This window comes from Zalophus californianus, chromosome 8 (genome assembly GCF_009762305.2).
Source record: "Zalophus californianus isolate mZalCal1 chromosome 8, mZalCal1.pri.v2, whole genome shotgun sequence".
Lineage (NCBI taxonomy): Eukaryota > Metazoa > Chordata > Mammalia > Carnivora > Otariidae > Zalophus > Zalophus californianus.
The window spans coordinates 116,902,482-116,920,663 of NC_045602.1; the positions used below are offsets into that span (position 1 = coordinate 116,902,482).

Sequence of the window (18,182 nt, forward strand, 5' to 3'; positions counted from 1 at the left end):
GTGTGAGCTTCACTCTCCTACAGTCCTCTCTTTTGGTGCAGCCCTTGGGTAGGTTGGCTTATCTGGTAGCTTAGAGCAGTGTTTCTCAAACTCAAAAATGTGAGGACTGGCACCTCCAACCTGTATACTATCTAATCCCACTTTTAATAGCACTGGAGCAAAATGATACTATGTTAGCTCTGATAAAGGTGGTCCAGATTATGGAAAAGCACGTAAAACATTTTTCATGGAGACCTTGTGGACTGCTAGCTGTGTTCACCAGCACCCAGTGGTCCATGGACTGCTGTTGGGAAGCAGTCATTTAGGGCCCAGCTGCCCGTCTGCACAACAGGTATGGGATCCATGAGGTTCCTGTGCAGCTTTCTGCCTGGAATTACTGTTTCCTTTCCCATCTTTAGTTTTCTGCCTACTTTGTCCTCTTTTGTGCTTCCCTTCCTCTGTACCTATGCTGATTTACTCATAATGCACCCTCTCTCAGAAACACTCTCCAGCCTCACTGGCTCCTTGATCACCTGGAAAATGCCTCTTCATCTTTCAGAATTAAAATCCAGTGTCTCCTCTTCACTAGCATTATCTTGAGCCCCTTCTCCCTCCACTTCTTCCTCGGCCTCTTCATTCCCTGTTGGCCCTAGAACTGGTCTTTTGGTCTTCTTTACCCTACTCTACCTTAGGTAGTCTTCTGTTGTTGCACCTGTGATCCTTTATTATCATTATGTGGGTATATAGACACATGTTTATTCCCCTGAGGATTCTGCAGTGACTACAAGGCAGATACTCTTAGAGCCTTCTGTAGTCTCTTAGGGAAGCCGACCATAAACATAAGTAAATGGAGAAACAAAGGAAATAATTATAGACTGGGGTAAGTGCTACGAAGGAAGCAAGTGGGAAGCTGACATAGACTGGAAGGAGATGGGGGCTACTTGAGATATTGTAGTCAGGGATTCTGAGGCTGCAGAAGGGTAAGGCTGTTGCCTGGGAAGAGTGGGCAGGGAGAGATGTTTCAAGTAAAAGGAGCAGACTGGATATGGGAAGGTATGTGGTATGTCTGAGGAAATGAAAGGCCTAGTATGTCTTAGAACATAGAATCTGTCTTCCTCTGCCAGCTGCTGCGGTCACATGTCTTCATAGATTTGGCCCTGTATTTCCAAACCCAGGCACACTTCCTATCCCAGAACAGGCCTCTAAATGTCTGTTGAGGGCGCCTGGGTGGCTCAGTCGGTTAAGCGTCGGCCTTAGGCTCAGGTCATGATCCCAGGATCCTGGGATCGAGTGCCATGTCTGGCTCCCTGCTCAGTGGGGAGCCTGCTTCTTCCTCTGCCTGCCGCTCCCCCTGCTTATGTTCCCTCTCTCTCTCAAATAAATAAAATCTTAAAAAAAAACTGTTGAATTGATGAATTTCTTTTTTTGTCCATTCTCCTGGTCTCTTTATGTTTGATTGGCTACACTGGCCTTCTGTGGCTTCTTGGTTGGCTTAGTGGACAGTTATACCCATTGCTTAAAATAAGGTCACCATAGTAACCTGATTTACTATGAAGTTTAGGTTATCTGTCCTTCCCAAGTTGAATTTTGGAAAAATATGAGTTGTCAATACTTTTTGGCCTTTGGAAGAAAGCTGTTTTGTAACTAATTTTGTCTTGGTGCTGTGGTCAGTTCCTTTCATTTTGACAATTCTTTTTTTATTTAAAAATTTATTTATTTACTGGAGAGAGAGAGGGTGTGTGCACATGAGCGGGGGGGGGGGGGAGGGCAGAGGGAGAGGGAGAGAATTTCAAGCAGACTCCCTGCTGAGTGCAGAGTTTGACATGGGGCTTGATGTCATGACCTTAGCCAAAACCAAGAGATGGACACTCAACTGATTGAGCCACTCAAGCACCCCCAGTTTGACAATTCTTGTATGGGGATCTTTTTGTCTTTTTGACTTCTGCAACATGGATATCATTGGTTTATTTTGATGATTCACCTTGATTTGTGTTTGTATTCCTATTGCTGCTTTGTGACTCTAGGTATTCATAATCAAATCTTTAAAAAAAATTGTTTTTAAAGTTTTGTCAGAGAGTGAGCACACAAGCAGGGGGAGTGGCAGGCAGAGAGAGAGAGAGAGAAGCAGGCTCCCAGCTGAGCAAGAAGCTTGATGCAGGACTCGATCCCAGAACCCTGGGATCATGACCTGAGCCAAAGGCAGATGCTTAACTGACTGAGCCACTCTGGTGTCCTGTCAAATCTTTTTAAAAAGTACATTTGGGGGCGCCTTGGTGGCTCAGTTGGTTGAGCATCCGACTCTTCATTTCAGCTTGGGTCATGGTCTCAGGGTTGTGGGATTGAGCCCTGTGTCAGGCTCCGTGCTCAGTGTGGAGTCTGTTTGGGATTCTCTCTTCCCGTCCCCCCAGTTGTGTGCATGCTTGTGCGCATGCTCTCTCTCTAAAATAAATAAACAAAATCTCAAAAAAAAAAAAAAAAAAAAGTAGGCACCTGGCTGGCTCAGTTGGTGGAGCATGCAACTCTGATCTCAGGGTTGTGAGTTTGAGCCTTGCATTGGTTGTGGAGATTGCTTAAAAATAAAATCTAAAAAAAATACATTTGATGAACATTTATTGAATGTCTATGCATTCAATATGCAGAACAGTCTGAAGGAAATTCAGACATTTGGCAAACACCTCTCTTCATCTTTCAAGGTTCAGCCCAAGTACTAAGTCTTCTTCTTTAAAGCTGTTTTCCTAACCCTCCAGTACCTGATGAAAAAGTTTGAAGTGGACTTCCACTCATTTGCTGCCTCTGAGGAAGGTGAGCAAAAGTAGTTTTGGGTAAATTAAGGAAGAGACTAGGAGTTGAGTGGTAAAAAATATACTTTAAAAGAAAAGGGTGCAGGGGCCCCTGGGTAGCTCAGTCATTTAAATGGCTGACTCTTGATTTCGGCTCAGGTCATGATCTCAGAGTCCTGGGATTGAGCTCCTTGTCAGGCTCCACACTCAGTGCAGAGTCTGCTTTTCCTTCCCTTCTCCCTCTGCTTCCGCCCCCCTCTGCCCCCACTCCCCCCAGCCTGCACTTGCCCACACTCACTTGCTCTCTCTCAAATAAATAAATCTTAAAAAGAGAGAGAGAGAAGGGTCCAGGGCACCTGGCTGGTGGGATATGTGACTCTTGATTTCAGGGTCAGGGGTTCGAAGCCCACTTTGGGGGTAAAGATTATGTAAAAATAAAAAATCTTTACAAAAGATTAAAAAAAAATGTGTCCACTCAAGTGCTTTAGAGAGGGGGTAGGGGAGAGCATGCAGAAACTTAGTCTCTAGCCCAGGCATGCCATAGGAAATATTGTCTCTTTTCTATCTGGTTCTGGTCACGGGGTATAGGTAGGCCAGATAATTTTAGGCATGATACTCCTTTACTCTTTTCCTTCCAGAGATTAAGAATGTTCTTGGTCTTTTTGTAGAGACGGATGGCGAATTCCAAGGAACCCACCATACTTCTCTTTGGGCCCTTGCTACTCTAGAAGCCCTGATGTTTGGTCATCTATTTTGTAACTCCAGGACCTAGCCATTTGTCTCACAATATAAATTTATGGGGCACCTGGGTGGCTCAGTCAGATGAGCATCTGACTCTTGGTTTCGGCTCAGGTTGTAATCTCAGGGTTGTGCGATCAAGCCTTGCATTGGCTCTACACCCAGCGGGGGGTCTGTTTCGGTTTCTTTCTCCCTCTTCCCCTGCCCCGCCCCAATGCAATCTCTCTCTCTCAAATAAGTAAATAACTCTTTAAAAAAAAAAAAAGAGTATAAATTTAGGAATGTTTCTTGAATAATGGAATCAATAGGGAGTAGTTTCTGCCCCATAAAGTGCTTAGCATGTAGTGTTTGTAGTGTTTGTATTTGCCACTTAAAAATCCTGTTTGTGGGACGCCTCGGTGGCTCAATCGGTTAAGCTCCTGCCTTAGACTCAGAATGTCATGGGATCGGGCTCCTTGCTTAGTGGGGAGCCTGCTTTTCCCTCTGCCTGCTGCTCCCCCTGCTGTACGTGCTCTCCCCCCCACCCAACAAATAAAATCTATTAAAAAAAATCCTGTTTGTGAGTTGAGTTTGAAATGTTTTTATTGAGTCTTGAGTTCTTTTCCTCAAAGGAAAACTATTGAATATTTAAATTGTATCTGATGATCATTTCAAACTCTCTTATTTAGGCAAAATTAATTCAAGAAGAGGTAGAAAACATGACCGGATTAGTAACCATAGAAGTGATGGAAAAGGTAGATAAAGAATTATCTTGAAAAGGTCTCAGAGTAGGCGGTTGAATAGAAATGAAGTCAAGCTTTTTAGTACTTTCTCTGAGGGTAGCATAGCCTAATACTAAAACTGGGCAGGAAAGACATAATATGAGGAACCTTGGACAAATCCTACTGACAAAAGAGACACAAAACTTATCAGTAAACACCAAATAGACACTTATTAAAAGAATGACACACATAACCAAATATGATGTATTTTAGCAGGGTAATGTTAACTTAAACTTAGGAAATCTGTTACTTCATTATATTCATAGAGTAAAAGAAAAGCTGTATAATCATCTTGACAAAATCTGAAAGGTCTCATTCTCGATGAATCCTTGGTAAGTGGGTGTGGAGGAAAACTTCACATTAAAGGCATTAATTAGAAAATTTGACAAACTTCAGACTTAATGATGAAACATTGGAGACGTTTTCATTAAAGAGGAGGATGCCAACTATTTGCTAATTTTCAGCGTCATCTTAGAAGCACTAATGAGTATGGTAAAACAAGAAAGCTAAATGGTAGGTGTCAGTATTGAAAGTGAGATAGTGTAGTCATAATTTGAATATGATGAGATAGTCCACCTGGGAAATGCAAGGGAATTAATTGATAATCCATTGGCTAGAGTTTGAATAGGTTCAAAAATCAAAACAGTGTAACAAAGTATACAGTGAGAATGTTTGCTTCCACTTCTTTATCCTATACCTGCTCTGTCCTCTATCGATAACCAGTTTTTTTAGTTTCTGTCTATCCTACAATGCAAACAAAACAAATACATACTCTGATTTTCCTCTTTTGTAACAAGAACGTTATCATAAGATATGAACTATTCTGTAGCTTGCCTTTTTAAAACTTAACATGTCTTAGAAATCTTTCTATATCAATTCAGAGTGTGTTCTCTTTCTCTCTTTTTTTTAAGATTTATTTATCTTAGAGTCTTAAGTAGACTCCGTGCTGAACATGGAGCCCGATGCAGGGGTCAGTCTCACGACCCTGAGATGATGACCTGAGCCGAAACCAAGACTTGGTCGCTCACCCAGGCACTCTTTTCTCTCTCTCTTTTTTATGGCTGCATAATATTCTGTTTTGTGGATGTGCCAAGCGGCATAAAAATCCCAAAACCATGAAGTTGTTGGCTGAATGTCTGCTCATTACATACTTTTCAGAACTTTTAATTTATAAGTATTTATTTTGGGGGGAACCTGGGTGGCTCAGTTGGTTGGATGTCAGACTCTTAATCTCAGCTTGGTTCTCAATCTCTGGGTCGTGAGTTCAGGCCCTGCAGTGCAGGGCATGGTGCCCATTTTTTTAAAAAGTATTTATTTTTCCTTACACAAGTATTATGTGACTAAATCCTTGTAAAAATTGAAACTACAGGAGGCCTGGGTGGTTCAGTCAGTTAAGTGTCTGACTCTTTGTTTCAGCTTGGGTCCTGATCTCCGGGTTGTGGGCTCTAGCTCCGAGTCTGGCTCCATGCTCAGAGTGGAAGTTTGCTTGTTCCTCTCCCTCTGCTCCTCCCCTTGCTTGCACTCTCTCTCTTTTTGTTTTTTTTAAAGATTTTATTTATTTATTCATGAAAGACAGAGAGAGAAAGAGAGGCAGAGGGAGAAGCAGGCTCCCAAGGAGCAGGGAGCCCGACGCGGGACTCGATCCAAGGACCCTGGGATCATGACCTGAGCCGAAGGCAGACGCTCAACCATCTGAGCCACCCAGGCGCCCCTGCTTGCACTGTCTTTATCTCTCAGAAAATAAATAAGTAAAATCTTAAAAAAAAAGAAAAAGGAAAAGAAAATTCAAACTACTGGCAAAAGTCTCTTGGCCATTTTTAGTACCTCTTTCCCTCCCTAGAGCTTACTTTTGTTATCAGTTTGGTATTTGATATCTGTTCCTTTCTGGCTAATATTTCCATTAGAAATGTGACTCCCAGCTGCAATGTTAGTTCGGAATCTAGAGTCTCATCAGTGGCTGTTAGTTACATGTTGAAATTGGAAATTCTTTCTCCCTTTTTCTGCCTATACAGATTCCATTCACAACGTTAACTTTGTGGCTTCTTCCCCAGCACCCTAATGGTTGTCCAAATATTTAGGTTGCACCAGATAAAATTATTGTTTTTGTAGGTAAAAAGTAGTTATCAGTGGTTTTATGTGGTTTCACCTAATAGTTTTAAAACTTAATTGGTTCACATGTCTGATTCTCCTCAAGGGCAGGAGCCAGAACACATATATCTTATAATCCCTTTCAGGACCTGGGATTGACTGGACAGATCAAAGTCACTTAAATAAAGTTCTGTTGACTGATAAAGCTGAGCTGTTTTCCAAGGCAACTAGCAGTTTTGATTCACCAAGTCTTCCCTTTTCTCTGAAGTGCAGTTAGGTTTCCCCATCCTCCATGAGTGCCTTTCATCCTTGTACACTTTAGGAAAGTAGGGAAAACTGCCTTCTCCTTAGGAAATCTTGCTTACCCCTTGGTTACTGTTGACTCTTCTGGAGAGGTTTGTATAGTGTGCAGACTGTAGGATGCCTGTGCCTGAGCAAGGAAGGGCTTTGGGCTAGCCAAGGACCTAGAGGTCCTTCTTCAGACTCCTGAGTATGTGCACTGGAGTTGCTAGCCTAAGAATTTGGAGTTGATTCTGTGGATCTGGACTTACCAGACTTTTAGAAGGCACTGGCCAGTGCAAATTCAAAATAATTTGGGGTTTGTCCTGAGGTTGTCGACTTTCTATTTTGCCAAATAAGGATATTTAAAATAAATATTTAATTATATATTTTTTATAGTTAATACATGCTCATGGTACAACATTCAAAACATACAAAAAGATATATATTGAATAAAATAAGTCTCATACTTCCTCTCCAGTTCCTTAACTATCCAGTTCCCCTCCCAAGAGGCAAACCGGGTTGCTTGATCATCCTTCCAGAGATAGCCCACGCATTTAAAAAGGTATGAATGTATTGGCTCTCTCCTCTCCCCCAAATAAATGGTAGTGTATTCAGTACCATTTTGCATCTTTAGTTGTTGGTTTTTTTCCCACTTTTCTTAGAGATCTTTTAAAATTGGTACATAGAGAGCTGACTTAATCTTTTTAATGGCTCCATAATATTAGTAAGAGTATTAAAAATAAACAGTTACCACTGATTTAAAACGTATTTATGCACCAAAAATTTAGAAAGAATGTGATTTAGTATAAAGAAAAGTTCTGCAATAATTTAATATAAATACAGTTCTGTGAAAAATTAATTCTATGTGTTGGTCCAAAGACTTGTGTTTGAAAACTGTTGCTAGAGATAGTAAATCGTCCGAGAAAGGGCTTTTGAATAGGAGTGTGTTAGATCAGAGTTTGATATTTTAGGGAGGCTCGCTAGTCTCTTGTAGATTGAACAAATGAGAGGGCAGGAGGAATATATATGTATTTTTTTAAATGATTTTATTTATTTGAGAGAGAGAGTGCACGGGGAGAGGGGAGGAGGGAGGAGCAGAGGGAGAGGGAGAAGCAGACTCCCAGCCGAGCAGGGAGTCCGATGCAGGACTCAATTCCAGGACCCTGGGATCATGACCTGAGCTGAAGGTAGACGCTCAACTGACTGATCCCAGGCGTCCCAGTCAAGAGGAGTATAATTGAGATATCTATGTTCTTCTCCCTGTTTTATTTATTTATTTAAGATTTTAAGTGATCTCTACACCTAATGTGGGACTCGAACTCACAACCCCAAGATCAAGAGTCCCATGTGCCACCAACTGAGCCAGCCATGTGCCCCCCCCTTCTCTCAGTTTTATAGAGAGGAGTAGGTTTAGGGAATCCTTTTGTCTCCTACAATTGTACTTCACAGTTCACAGATTGTATAATTAGCTAGTCTGCTGTCAGGATATCTTATGTTTGTAGCAGCTGTATGTCAGTTGTATTGAAGTATGGACACTAGTATCAAGGCTGTTATTCCTTCCATTAACATTTTTTGGGCACTTAATGTATGTATAGTACCATTCAGAATTTTGAAAAGCATACCCTGTCAGTCCTGTGTGAGAAATACCCACACAAATTGATGGGGGCCTGAACTTGGAAAGTGACTCAAACTGGAATGGGTAGCTGGGGTCAAAGAGCTTTGGGATTGAAGAATTGACAGGATGCCTGACCTTTGGGAAGAATAGAGAGAGCAGAATTCATTTGCTCAACATTTATCGAATGCCCAGTATCTGCAACCTACTGTGATAGGTTAAACTGCAAGCAAACTGCCTTAGAGGTTACTAGTATAGGATTGAAGAGGACATAGGGTACAGACAACAAGGAAGCAGGCCTGTTTATTTATGTAGCACATGTTTATTAGGTTGGTGGGGTACTAGGTGATTGATATAAGAAAGGCTGGAAATGGTACCAATACAAGTTGTAGGGAGAAAATATAGGTAGAATCTGAACTTTCTCAATCTAGAATAGCAATCTGATTAATGCAAGTATTTAAGAGAACAATTGCAAACAATACTTATTTTTCTTTATTTTTAACCATTTATTTATTTTTGGAACGAGCAACAGAATAATATGGTTGAAAAATAAAAAGCATTAACAGGTACACTACAAAAAGTCTCCCTCCCACTTTCACTCCTTCCCTCCCCCATACTCAGTTCCCCTCGTGTGTCAGGTTTTAATGCTGGAAACAGAAACCACCATGGGTGCTTTAACCACAAAAGGATTTAACACAAGAAATTGGCTATTTACAAAGTTGTTGGAAGGGTTGGAGGAGTGGGACTCATGGTTGCTGCCCTTAGGTATCAATTTGAAGGACCCACTGCTGGAGCTGTGTTCTGGAGGCCAGGAATTCACTCCTGCTGGGGCCACTGCCACCCTCCACACTTGTTTGAGACTTAGGAAGCAGTAATTAGACATTAGGTCCTTGCTTCTGCAGACCAGTGTATCAGTATCTCCAGGGAGCTTGTTTAAAACTCTTAAGGCCCTAGTTCCATCTGCTGAATCAGAATCTGCATTTTTTTTTTTTAAGATTTTATTTATTTATTTGAGAGAGAGAGAGAATGAGAGATAGAAAGCACGAGAGGGAAGAGGGTCAGAGGGAGAAGCAGACTCCCTGCTGAGCAGGGAGCCCGATGTGGGACTCGATCCCAGGACTCCAGGATCATGACCTGAGCCGAAGGCAGTCACTTAACCAACTGAGCCACCCAGGCGCCCCAGAATCTGCGTTTTAACAAGATCCTCTGATGATTTGCGTTACATGAAAGTTTGAGAGGCCCTGCCCTGGAGCACTGGGTTTGGCCACTATAGTTGCCTCTAAACCCACAGGTCTTCATGACCTTGATTGCCTTTTGTTAGGGAGTCAGGGAAATGTAGTTGTTGGTTTTTCCAACTCTCAGTCTGGAAGGAGGGTGAACTGTTGAACTGACCACACTTCTACAAGTAACCATTGTTAGATTCTTGTGTAAAATACTTTTATATATATTTAAGCATATATAAATATACTTTTTCATCATTTTTTTGTTTTTGTTTTTTAAAGATTTTATTTTTTTATTTGACAGAGAGAGAGTGCAAGCACAGGCAGGGGAGCGGCAGGCAGAGGGAGAGGGAGAAGCAGGCTCCCCGCTGAGAAAGGAGCCCGATGTGGGACTCAATCCCAGGACCCTGGGATCATGACCCTAGCCAAAGGCAGATGCCTAACCAGCTGAGCCACCCAGGCGCCCCTTTTTCATATTTAAAAAAATATATTTTATTTATTTGACAGAGAGATAGAGATAGTGAGAGCAGAAACACAAGCAGGGGGAGTGGGAGAGGGAGAAGCAGGCTTCCCATCGAGCAGGGAGCCCGATGCGGGGCTCGATCCCAGGATCCTGGGATCATGACTTGAGCCAAAGCTGGATGCTTAACTGACTGAGCCACCCAGGCACCCCAATCTTTTTTTTTTTTTTTAAGATTTTATTTATTTGAGAGAGAGACAGAGCAAGAGTGGGGGAAGCAGAGGGAGAGGGAGAACCGACTCCTCACCAAGCGGGGAGCCCAATGCGGACCCTGAGATCATGACCTGAGCCGAAGTCAGGTGCTTAATTGAGCCACCGAGGCACCCCTACTTTTTCATCTTTTAAAAAAATAAACAATAGCTTACCATACACAGTGTTCTGTACCTTGCTGTTTTCATTTTAATAGTTCATCTTGAGAGAGTTTTCCATATCATGACAGAACCTTTTTTTTTTTTAAACAGCTGCATGGTATTCTATATGTATTATACAATTCTTAAATTCAGGCTATCTAATACAGTCTGGGTTGCATGGTCACTCTAATTTATTGGCTTATGTAAAATATAATCTAGTTGTTAAATGTTTGCTTCCTGACTCCTTTGTGCTCTGGTCTTGTGTGTATGTCATCTTGTTTAACTTGCATTGTAACCCAGTATGCTGGGTATCCTTCCTCTACTCTACGTGACAGAACTCAGGCTCTGAAAAGTCAATTTAATAATTCATAAACTAAAGAATGCCCAGGTTGGGATTTGAACCCCAGGTCTGTTAGCCTCCATAATTTGTGATTTGACACAATTACAGTCTCTAAATGGTAGGCTTTATTTAGTACTTTGGTAAGCTAGTCCTTTGGGAAGAGGTTTGGAAGGGTACTGTTTTGGATATTTTGGGTGGGTGTTAAAGGCATTTAACTTTTTTTTCCGACTCAGGTATCCAGCTCACATAGAAGACATTGACTACGAAGAAGGAAAAGTACTCATCCATTTCAAGCGTTGGAACCATCGTTATGATGAGTGGTTCTGCTGGGACAGTCCTTATTTACGCCCTTTAGAGAAAATACAGCTGAGGAAAGAGGGCTTACATGAAGATGAAGGATCTTCTGTGAGTATCAAGTCTATAATGAGCTGGGTCAGCCGTTGGCTACTTTATGTTCCAGCCTTTGATATTCAGTGTGAAAGTCAGTAGCAGCTGGGGAACCAGTCCTTATTTAAATAGCCTATAGTTGCAACCCTGAGATCTCCATGGTGCCTGGGGCTCTTGAAGAATCTCAGTTGTCATCTGTCTATATGATATGATTGACATGACAGTTCATAAACTAACTTGGTTGAAAAGCATTGAGGATGAATGGGGACCTTGTCTCTTTTATACTACTGTATCCCTTCAGATCACTTATTAAACTTATTTGTTGTCTGACCATTTATTAAGCAATCATTCCATGTGGAGCCTCATATCAAGGTCTTTTATAAAGGTTTTTCTTTTTTTTTTAAGGTTTCATTTATTATTTGAGTGAGAGCTCGAGAGCATGCGCAGGAGCTAGGGGGCGGGGTGGGGGGGAAGAGGGAGAACAAGAAGCAGACTCCCTGCTGAGTAGGGAGCCTGATGTGCGGCTGGATCCCAGGATCCTGAGATCATGACTGTAGTCGAAGGCAGACACTTAACTGACTGAGCCACCCAGGCACCCCCTTTTATAAACTCTTGAGGGATACCTGGCGGGCTTAGTTGGTAAAGCGTGTGACTCTTGATCGTGGGGTTATGCGTTCGAGCTCCACATTGGGTGTGGGTGGGGCCTACTTTAAAAAAAAAGCTCTTGAATATCTTGGAATTGGACTATATTCCTTTTTCTAAATTTCATTGCTATGCCTGGAGCTTTTACTGATTTCAGAATGAAATATGAAGTATTAGTTTTGAGTTTTTTAAACAGGCATTGAGAAATCTGTAGAAATCCTGTTGCCTTTGGATCTGACTCACCCCCGGATTCTGTTTTTCATTTTAACCCTGGCCAGGAAACTTGAACTCTTGCTGTCTGTGTGTGTCCTTCCTCCCCCACCCCCATTGTTTACTGTTGGGTTGCCTGGGTGGCTCAGTCGGTTAAGCGTCTGCCTTGAGCTCAGGTCGTGATCCCAGGGTCCTGGGTTCAAGTCCCATGTCGGTCTCCCTGCTCAGCGGGGAAACTGCTTCTTCCTCTCCTCCCTCTGCCTCTCCTTCTGCTTGTGTGCTTTCTCTGTCAAATAAATAAGTAAAAATCTTAAAAAAAAGAAAAAGAATTGTTTACTGTTGTCCAATTTGATTGCTCAGTATTTATTCTACAAACTGTATCAATGCAAACTGTGTGCTGGGAAAACAGTATGAAATATTAAAAGTGAATGGGTGCTTCCTTTGGCAAAAGACCCTTTAAAAATGTGGGTGGTATTAGGTGGCATGAATGCTGATTCCCTCGAGCTGCGGTAGGTTCCCTCCTTCCAGTTTGTATACTGGGTGTGTTCCCAGTGGTCCTAGGCTCAGGGATAGGGTAAGGATTTTAATCAGTACTTTGCTATGCCTGCCCGGACCTCCTAGGATAGGAAGAATCCTGTGTCCAGCCCTTTTGGGTTGACACCCAGTGTTGAACAGCAGAAACATCCTCCTCCGTCCCAGTAGCCATCACCCCTTCCCACTCTTGTCAGTCAGCTTTTCTCACAAAATCTGGTACTGTACACGTACTATGAAACTGGATTGGTAACAGTCTTTTTGTGTTGTTTTGTTTTGTTTTAATGCTTTTTAGGAATTTCAAATAAACGAGCAGGTCCTTGCTTGCTGGTCTGATTGTCGTTTTTACCCAGCCAAAGTCACTGCTGTTAACAAGGATGGTAAGGCATTTTAGTTGTAATTGTTTTTATTCATGAATTAGGGGGGAGTTTGTAATATTAGAGTCTGATAGTGTATTTTCAGTATGTATTTATTGCCTAGGAATCCTCTCTTTTCAAGTTAATCACTATGTCAGGAATTAGGAAGAAACTATAAATAGAGACAAAGCTGGGTTAAAAAGGAATTTGATTCTTTGCCTTCTAAATTTTAGTACTAGTTTTCCATAAAATAGTTATGGTTCATCTGTCACTCTGCTGGTAAGTGTGCAGGTTTTTGTCCAGGAGTTCCTAATATAATTGATGAAATAAGCCTTAATATTCCTTTTAATTATTTGTGAATAGCCTAGAAATGAAGTGGACATTAATAAACATTTCTTAAAAATATGCTTTGTAGGGTGCCTGGCTGGCTCAGTCAGTAGAGCTCGGGTGTGGAGCCTACTTAAAAAAAAAGCTTTGTTGTTACAACATGATTGAGGGCGGTCTGTAATATCAAAGCTTCTAGTTGAAATTGGGGCCCTGGGATTTAGAGCACTGAATTGGGATGCCTTTGCCAGAGTTTAGAACCTGTGAGGACTCAAGACTGGCAACATGACCCAATGAGGCTCATTTTGCTAGTACAAAGGCAGAAGGAGGGTTAAGAAGATAATATGCATGGTCAGCATCCTGACACTCAGAGAATAGACTCTGGGTCCGAGTGATAACCTTTTTTGGGGGGGGGGTATTTTATTTCAGGATGTTTGTGGTATATCCATGATCTCTTCAGTGAATGTTTAGGCCAGTCAGGCCTTTTAGTACCAGTGTTAGTGGTGACTCTGAGGCCACATTGACTTTTCATTCAGTGAAGTTATTCAAGTATTCATTCAGCACTCTGTTAAATGCTGGACCTGGGGCTGACCAAGCTTTGTCTGAGAATGGGTTGAAATGGTCAAAAATGAACATACATTTGCATATGGCAGAACTTTCTGTTTGTCTTTTGTTACATTCACCCCACCTCCACCCTTCTAGCTGTTAGGCCATTGTGGGTTAACTCTCCTAAGATGTAGGTTATCCTGAAAGCGCAAGCGCAATTCTCTTGCCTCAGGCTTCCAAAGCAAGGTTGTAGTTTTAAAATATCTAAGCAGTTAGTGATACTCCAGCTCATGGTTGATTAAGTCTTTTTGGATGGTCCTTGTTTCCCTAAATTTCTTTTATAATCTTGTGTTCCAAATAAAATCCCCTGTTAGTACTTTTCATATGTATCACTTTAGCCTAAAAATGTATTTTAAAGGAAAGCTTACATGTTATTAAATTGCCTTTTAGTAAATGACATGGTTTACTTTTTTAGAGTCTTATTTTCAAGATTAACAATGTTTTCTGCTCTTACTGGATTTAAATCATATGATATGAGATATAGGTGTTCTAAATGTACATAGATGTGTTCCTGCAAGTCCGTTAGGTTGATTTATGCTGATCAATCATATTTTCTTCCTGAATAATATCCACTGTAGGTGGATATTTCCTTGGGGAAATGACTGGCCCTTAGATAAAAGTTGTGAGTAGTAACATGGTAATTCTGTAAAGGAGGTTGTAGAAAGGAAGCGACATTTCTCTTTGGATTCAGTGATGTCCCAGAGTTATATGGAAGATAGAAAGGAGGCCCAGGGAGTTGGGTGAGGAAGTGGCAAAGGAGAAAAGGCAGATTGTGTAAGAAGGGTTTGGGGAACTCTGGGAGCAGTCTTGCAGAGGGGTAGGGTGGTGTCCTGGTGGAGGCAGTAGAGGCTTAGGAACCTACTGTTTGCATCTAATATCTGCAGAGCCTAGAGCTGGGCATCTTGGATTTAAAGGGAAACAAACAAACAAAAACTAGTTCAAAGCAGTGTGAAGTAGGTGTTGCTATGTAGCCACCTGGAGGAGGCAGTACAGGAACAGAATGGTGCAGATAAATCATAAGGGGAGGAGTGAGGGATCCCTGTCTGCAGTTAACTTTTTTTTTTTGTATGTCGATGGGTCTGGAATTTTTTGAAATAATCATTTAAGGACTGAAAGTCTTTGCCCAAATTATTGGCCAAAGTTAAGATTTTTAAATGTCTTTTAAACTGGGGCAACCAGAGCTTTGGAAGTTGTTTTAAAAAATATTTTTAGTTTATTTTCGCCATGAGCTAAAATTATGGGAAGAGTCTTCAGATAGTGATTGTCCCTAAAATGGTCATTTGTTATTCTAATAATATTGGTTCTGTAAGCTCTGAAGTCTGTCCAGCGAATTTTAGTTTATTGAAGGACATTGAATATGAGTGGAGATTTCTGCCAGAACCAGTTTTCCGCAGAGTTCTTGGGTCTGAAGTCCTTACTGGTCTTGAGACTAATTGGAAGGGAAAGGAGAGGAAGGGCATGGGGGAGGGGAAATCCTGAACGTTAGTGGAATTGGCTGGTTGGTATTATTGCCACACTGAAGGAATATGAAGGAAAGCTAGCCTTTGTGAGAGCTCAGATCTGTGCCTGATTTTGAGACGAGATAATGACTCTTAGGTGCTGCCTTTAGGTTAGATGTTATCCATGGGAGCTGGTGGACAGTTTCTAGTTCAGTATGATTCTAGTAATTGCAGGATGGGGAGAGACAGTGCTGGGCTCTTTTTTTCACTCTTTCCTTCGTATTTTCTGCTCTGCCTCAATTTCATCTGCAGCAGGGACCACCGCAGCCTAATGGCACTGTGAGGAGAAGCTCTGCTGGCAAGGTGCCCCCTTTATTTCCCGTAAAAGTCATACTGTCTTGTTGGTGCTGCTAGGAGTAGCTGGGCATATAGAGAAGTAATACCCTATAGTTTAATCTTTGGAAGGCGTGGCCTCATTTTCTTGCCACTCTTAACCTCCTTGGTGGTTTTCCTGAGGCTGAGCATTGAGGCTGCTGGCATTGGGAGTCTGGCATGATTGAAACACAACTAAGTGGCAACTTTAGAGTTTCTTAAGGCTGTAATTAAGCACTTGGAAACTGGGGAGGGCAGTGTTATTTAGCTCTTTTCACCTGGAATAACTCTTTGGCAGTGGCAATTAAGCATCATTTCATGTGAAGGCAGCCACACGTGGTTAGCCTTGTTAGCCCCCCCTATCTGTGTTGGAGTAAAGGATGGGATTCTGTTTCCAGGGAATCTTTGTTCGGAAGCCATCTCTGGTGAGGTGACCTCAGCTCTTTGTTGGGGCTGCTCAGCTCCCCTTTGTTACACTGGGGATGGCAGAGCCACTTGTGTGTCAGGGCTTTGTGTCCCCAGTCCTGAATCCTGCTGCTCTGCAAGGCATGTGCTGGGGGAAACTGAAAGTAGGTTTGCATTTTCAACAAAATGAAGAATTGTTCCTTCCTGTTGATCTGTGGTTCCTTAACTTGCTTGAACAGGCGAATCAGGCCCCTCTTCCTTAAAATTATTCATATTCTTAGGTCACGTGTCCCTTGTTCTCTCAGTTCAGTCTTTGGTCCAATGCCTGAAGTGTGCATTTGTAACAGGAGATTTTATGGAAATGGTCTTATTTCTAGAGTCTCTTGTTGAAGCAGTTACTATTTTTTGTCTTCTTCATGCTGTAAGTGATCCTGCATTTGAAATGTGGGGATATTGGCACTGTGAACAGCTTTGCACAGAGATAAAAGGAGGATTTAGGCCCAAACACACAGGGGCTAGCCTGACTCTTACCTCTTTGTGGGGAAGGGGTTGGTGCTTCCCTTTTAAAGTGATTGGTGGATGGTAATAATTGGAACCACTTATTGATCCCTTGCTCTGTAACAAGTTCCTTTGCTAAGCAGTTTCCATATCTGATCTCATTTAGTATTCACACAAACATGGAAAGGTTGTTGCCATCAACCCCCCCATCATTTTACAGATGAGGAACTAAGCTCACAGGAGAAGTTGCTTGAGGTTACAGAGCCCGTACATGAATGGTAGAGCTGTGAACTGAATATGGGTCTGTGGGGCTTCAAAGATCCTGACCTGTAGTTTCCGCAGTACCAGGCTGCCTCTCTAGGGCAGAGTTTTCCTAAAATGGCAGGAGTTGTCAGCAGTAGGTGTTCATTGGGTGTGTGTGCATACATGCCTGATGTGTTGGTGGGTGTAGATGGTCAGTACTTTTCTGGAGCCTGGTGGTGTCTTGGGTGGTGTCTTGAGAGCCCCGAGTAGGGGTCAGGATCTGGTCCCAGTCCCTGCTCTGTGATTACTGGCAGTTCACTACCTGTTCTTGGGACTCATTTGAGCAGTTAGAACTCGAAGAAAGAATTAGAATAGATAAGCATTTTTAAGAAGTTGTTGGCTACAGAACCTAAGCCCATTAGTAAAATTGCTAAGAAGAAAAGATGGGGGAGGGGAAGGTATACTGCAGACATGTGCATATCCCTCTGCTCAACCCCTGAGGCACATGTACAGGAACCTCAAGACATTGAGAATCCAGGGCGCCTGGGTGGCTCAGTTGGTTAAGCTACTGCCTTCGGCTCAGGTCATGATCCTGGAGTCCCGGGATCGAGTCCCGCATCTGGCTCCCTACTCAGCAGGGAGTCTGCTTCTCCCTCTGACCCTCTTCCCTCTCATGCTCTCTCTCTACCATTCTCTCTCTCAAATAAGTAAATAAAATCTTTAAAAAAAAAAGACATTGAGAATCCATGTTTGAAAACTTTGAGTCTCCTATTCATGGCATTCTGGAATTCTTTGACTCTTGGAGATGAGTGGGATAGAGAAAGGGCCCTTGAGTCACAGTTATGGTAGATTTCAAGAACAACAGATATCTATCCAGAGTCACCTGTGCTTCCCTATTTCCTTGGTCCTACAGAAGATCAGCTTTCTATGCATCTCTGTTTTTTTTTTCTTACATCCCTTCTGCACCTACTACTGCTATAAGGTTGTCTGATACGCTGAGTTCTTAACCCCCAGAGGGGCAAGACCAGGAAGCTTTGTTTCACCTGGCATGTGTAAGGACAGGGGCTTCTTAAGGGAGCCTGAGGCAGGGGGCCTTTGTGTTAAGGATGCACTTATTTTTCTGTCATTTATATGTTATTTGTTAGATGTTTTCTGTGGCCATGGGAAAGCTCTATTGTCAGCCACCCACAGGAGGATTCCATGAGAACACATTAATTTTTTTAAAAAGATTTTATTTTTTATTACACACACACACACACACACACACACCACACACACACCACACACACACCACACACACACCACACACACACCACACACACACCACACACACACACACACACACACACACACACACACACACACACACACACACACACACACACACACACACACACACACACACACACACACACACACACACACACACACACACACACACACACACACACACACACACACACACACACACACACACACACACACACACACACACACCC

General features: G+C 42.3%; 1 protein-coding gene across 3 annotated transcripts in view; it reads left to right on the plus strand.

The window, feature by feature from the left end:
• The window catches only part of PHF20 (PHD finger protein 20), a 146,001-nt gene that overhangs the window by 47,802 nt on the left and 80,017 nt on the right, over positions 1 to 18,182 (plus strand). For all 3 annotated transcript variants that reach the window (XM_027621550.1, XM_027621551.1, XM_027621552.1), the window contains exons 3-4: positions 10,904 to 11,075; positions 12,736 to 12,820. In XM_027621550.1, the coding sequence (XP_027477351.1) occupies positions 10,904 to 11,075; positions 12,736 to 12,820 (257 nt within the window). The remainder of the gene's footprint in view (positions 1 to 10,903; positions 11,076 to 12,735; positions 12,821 to 18,182) is intronic.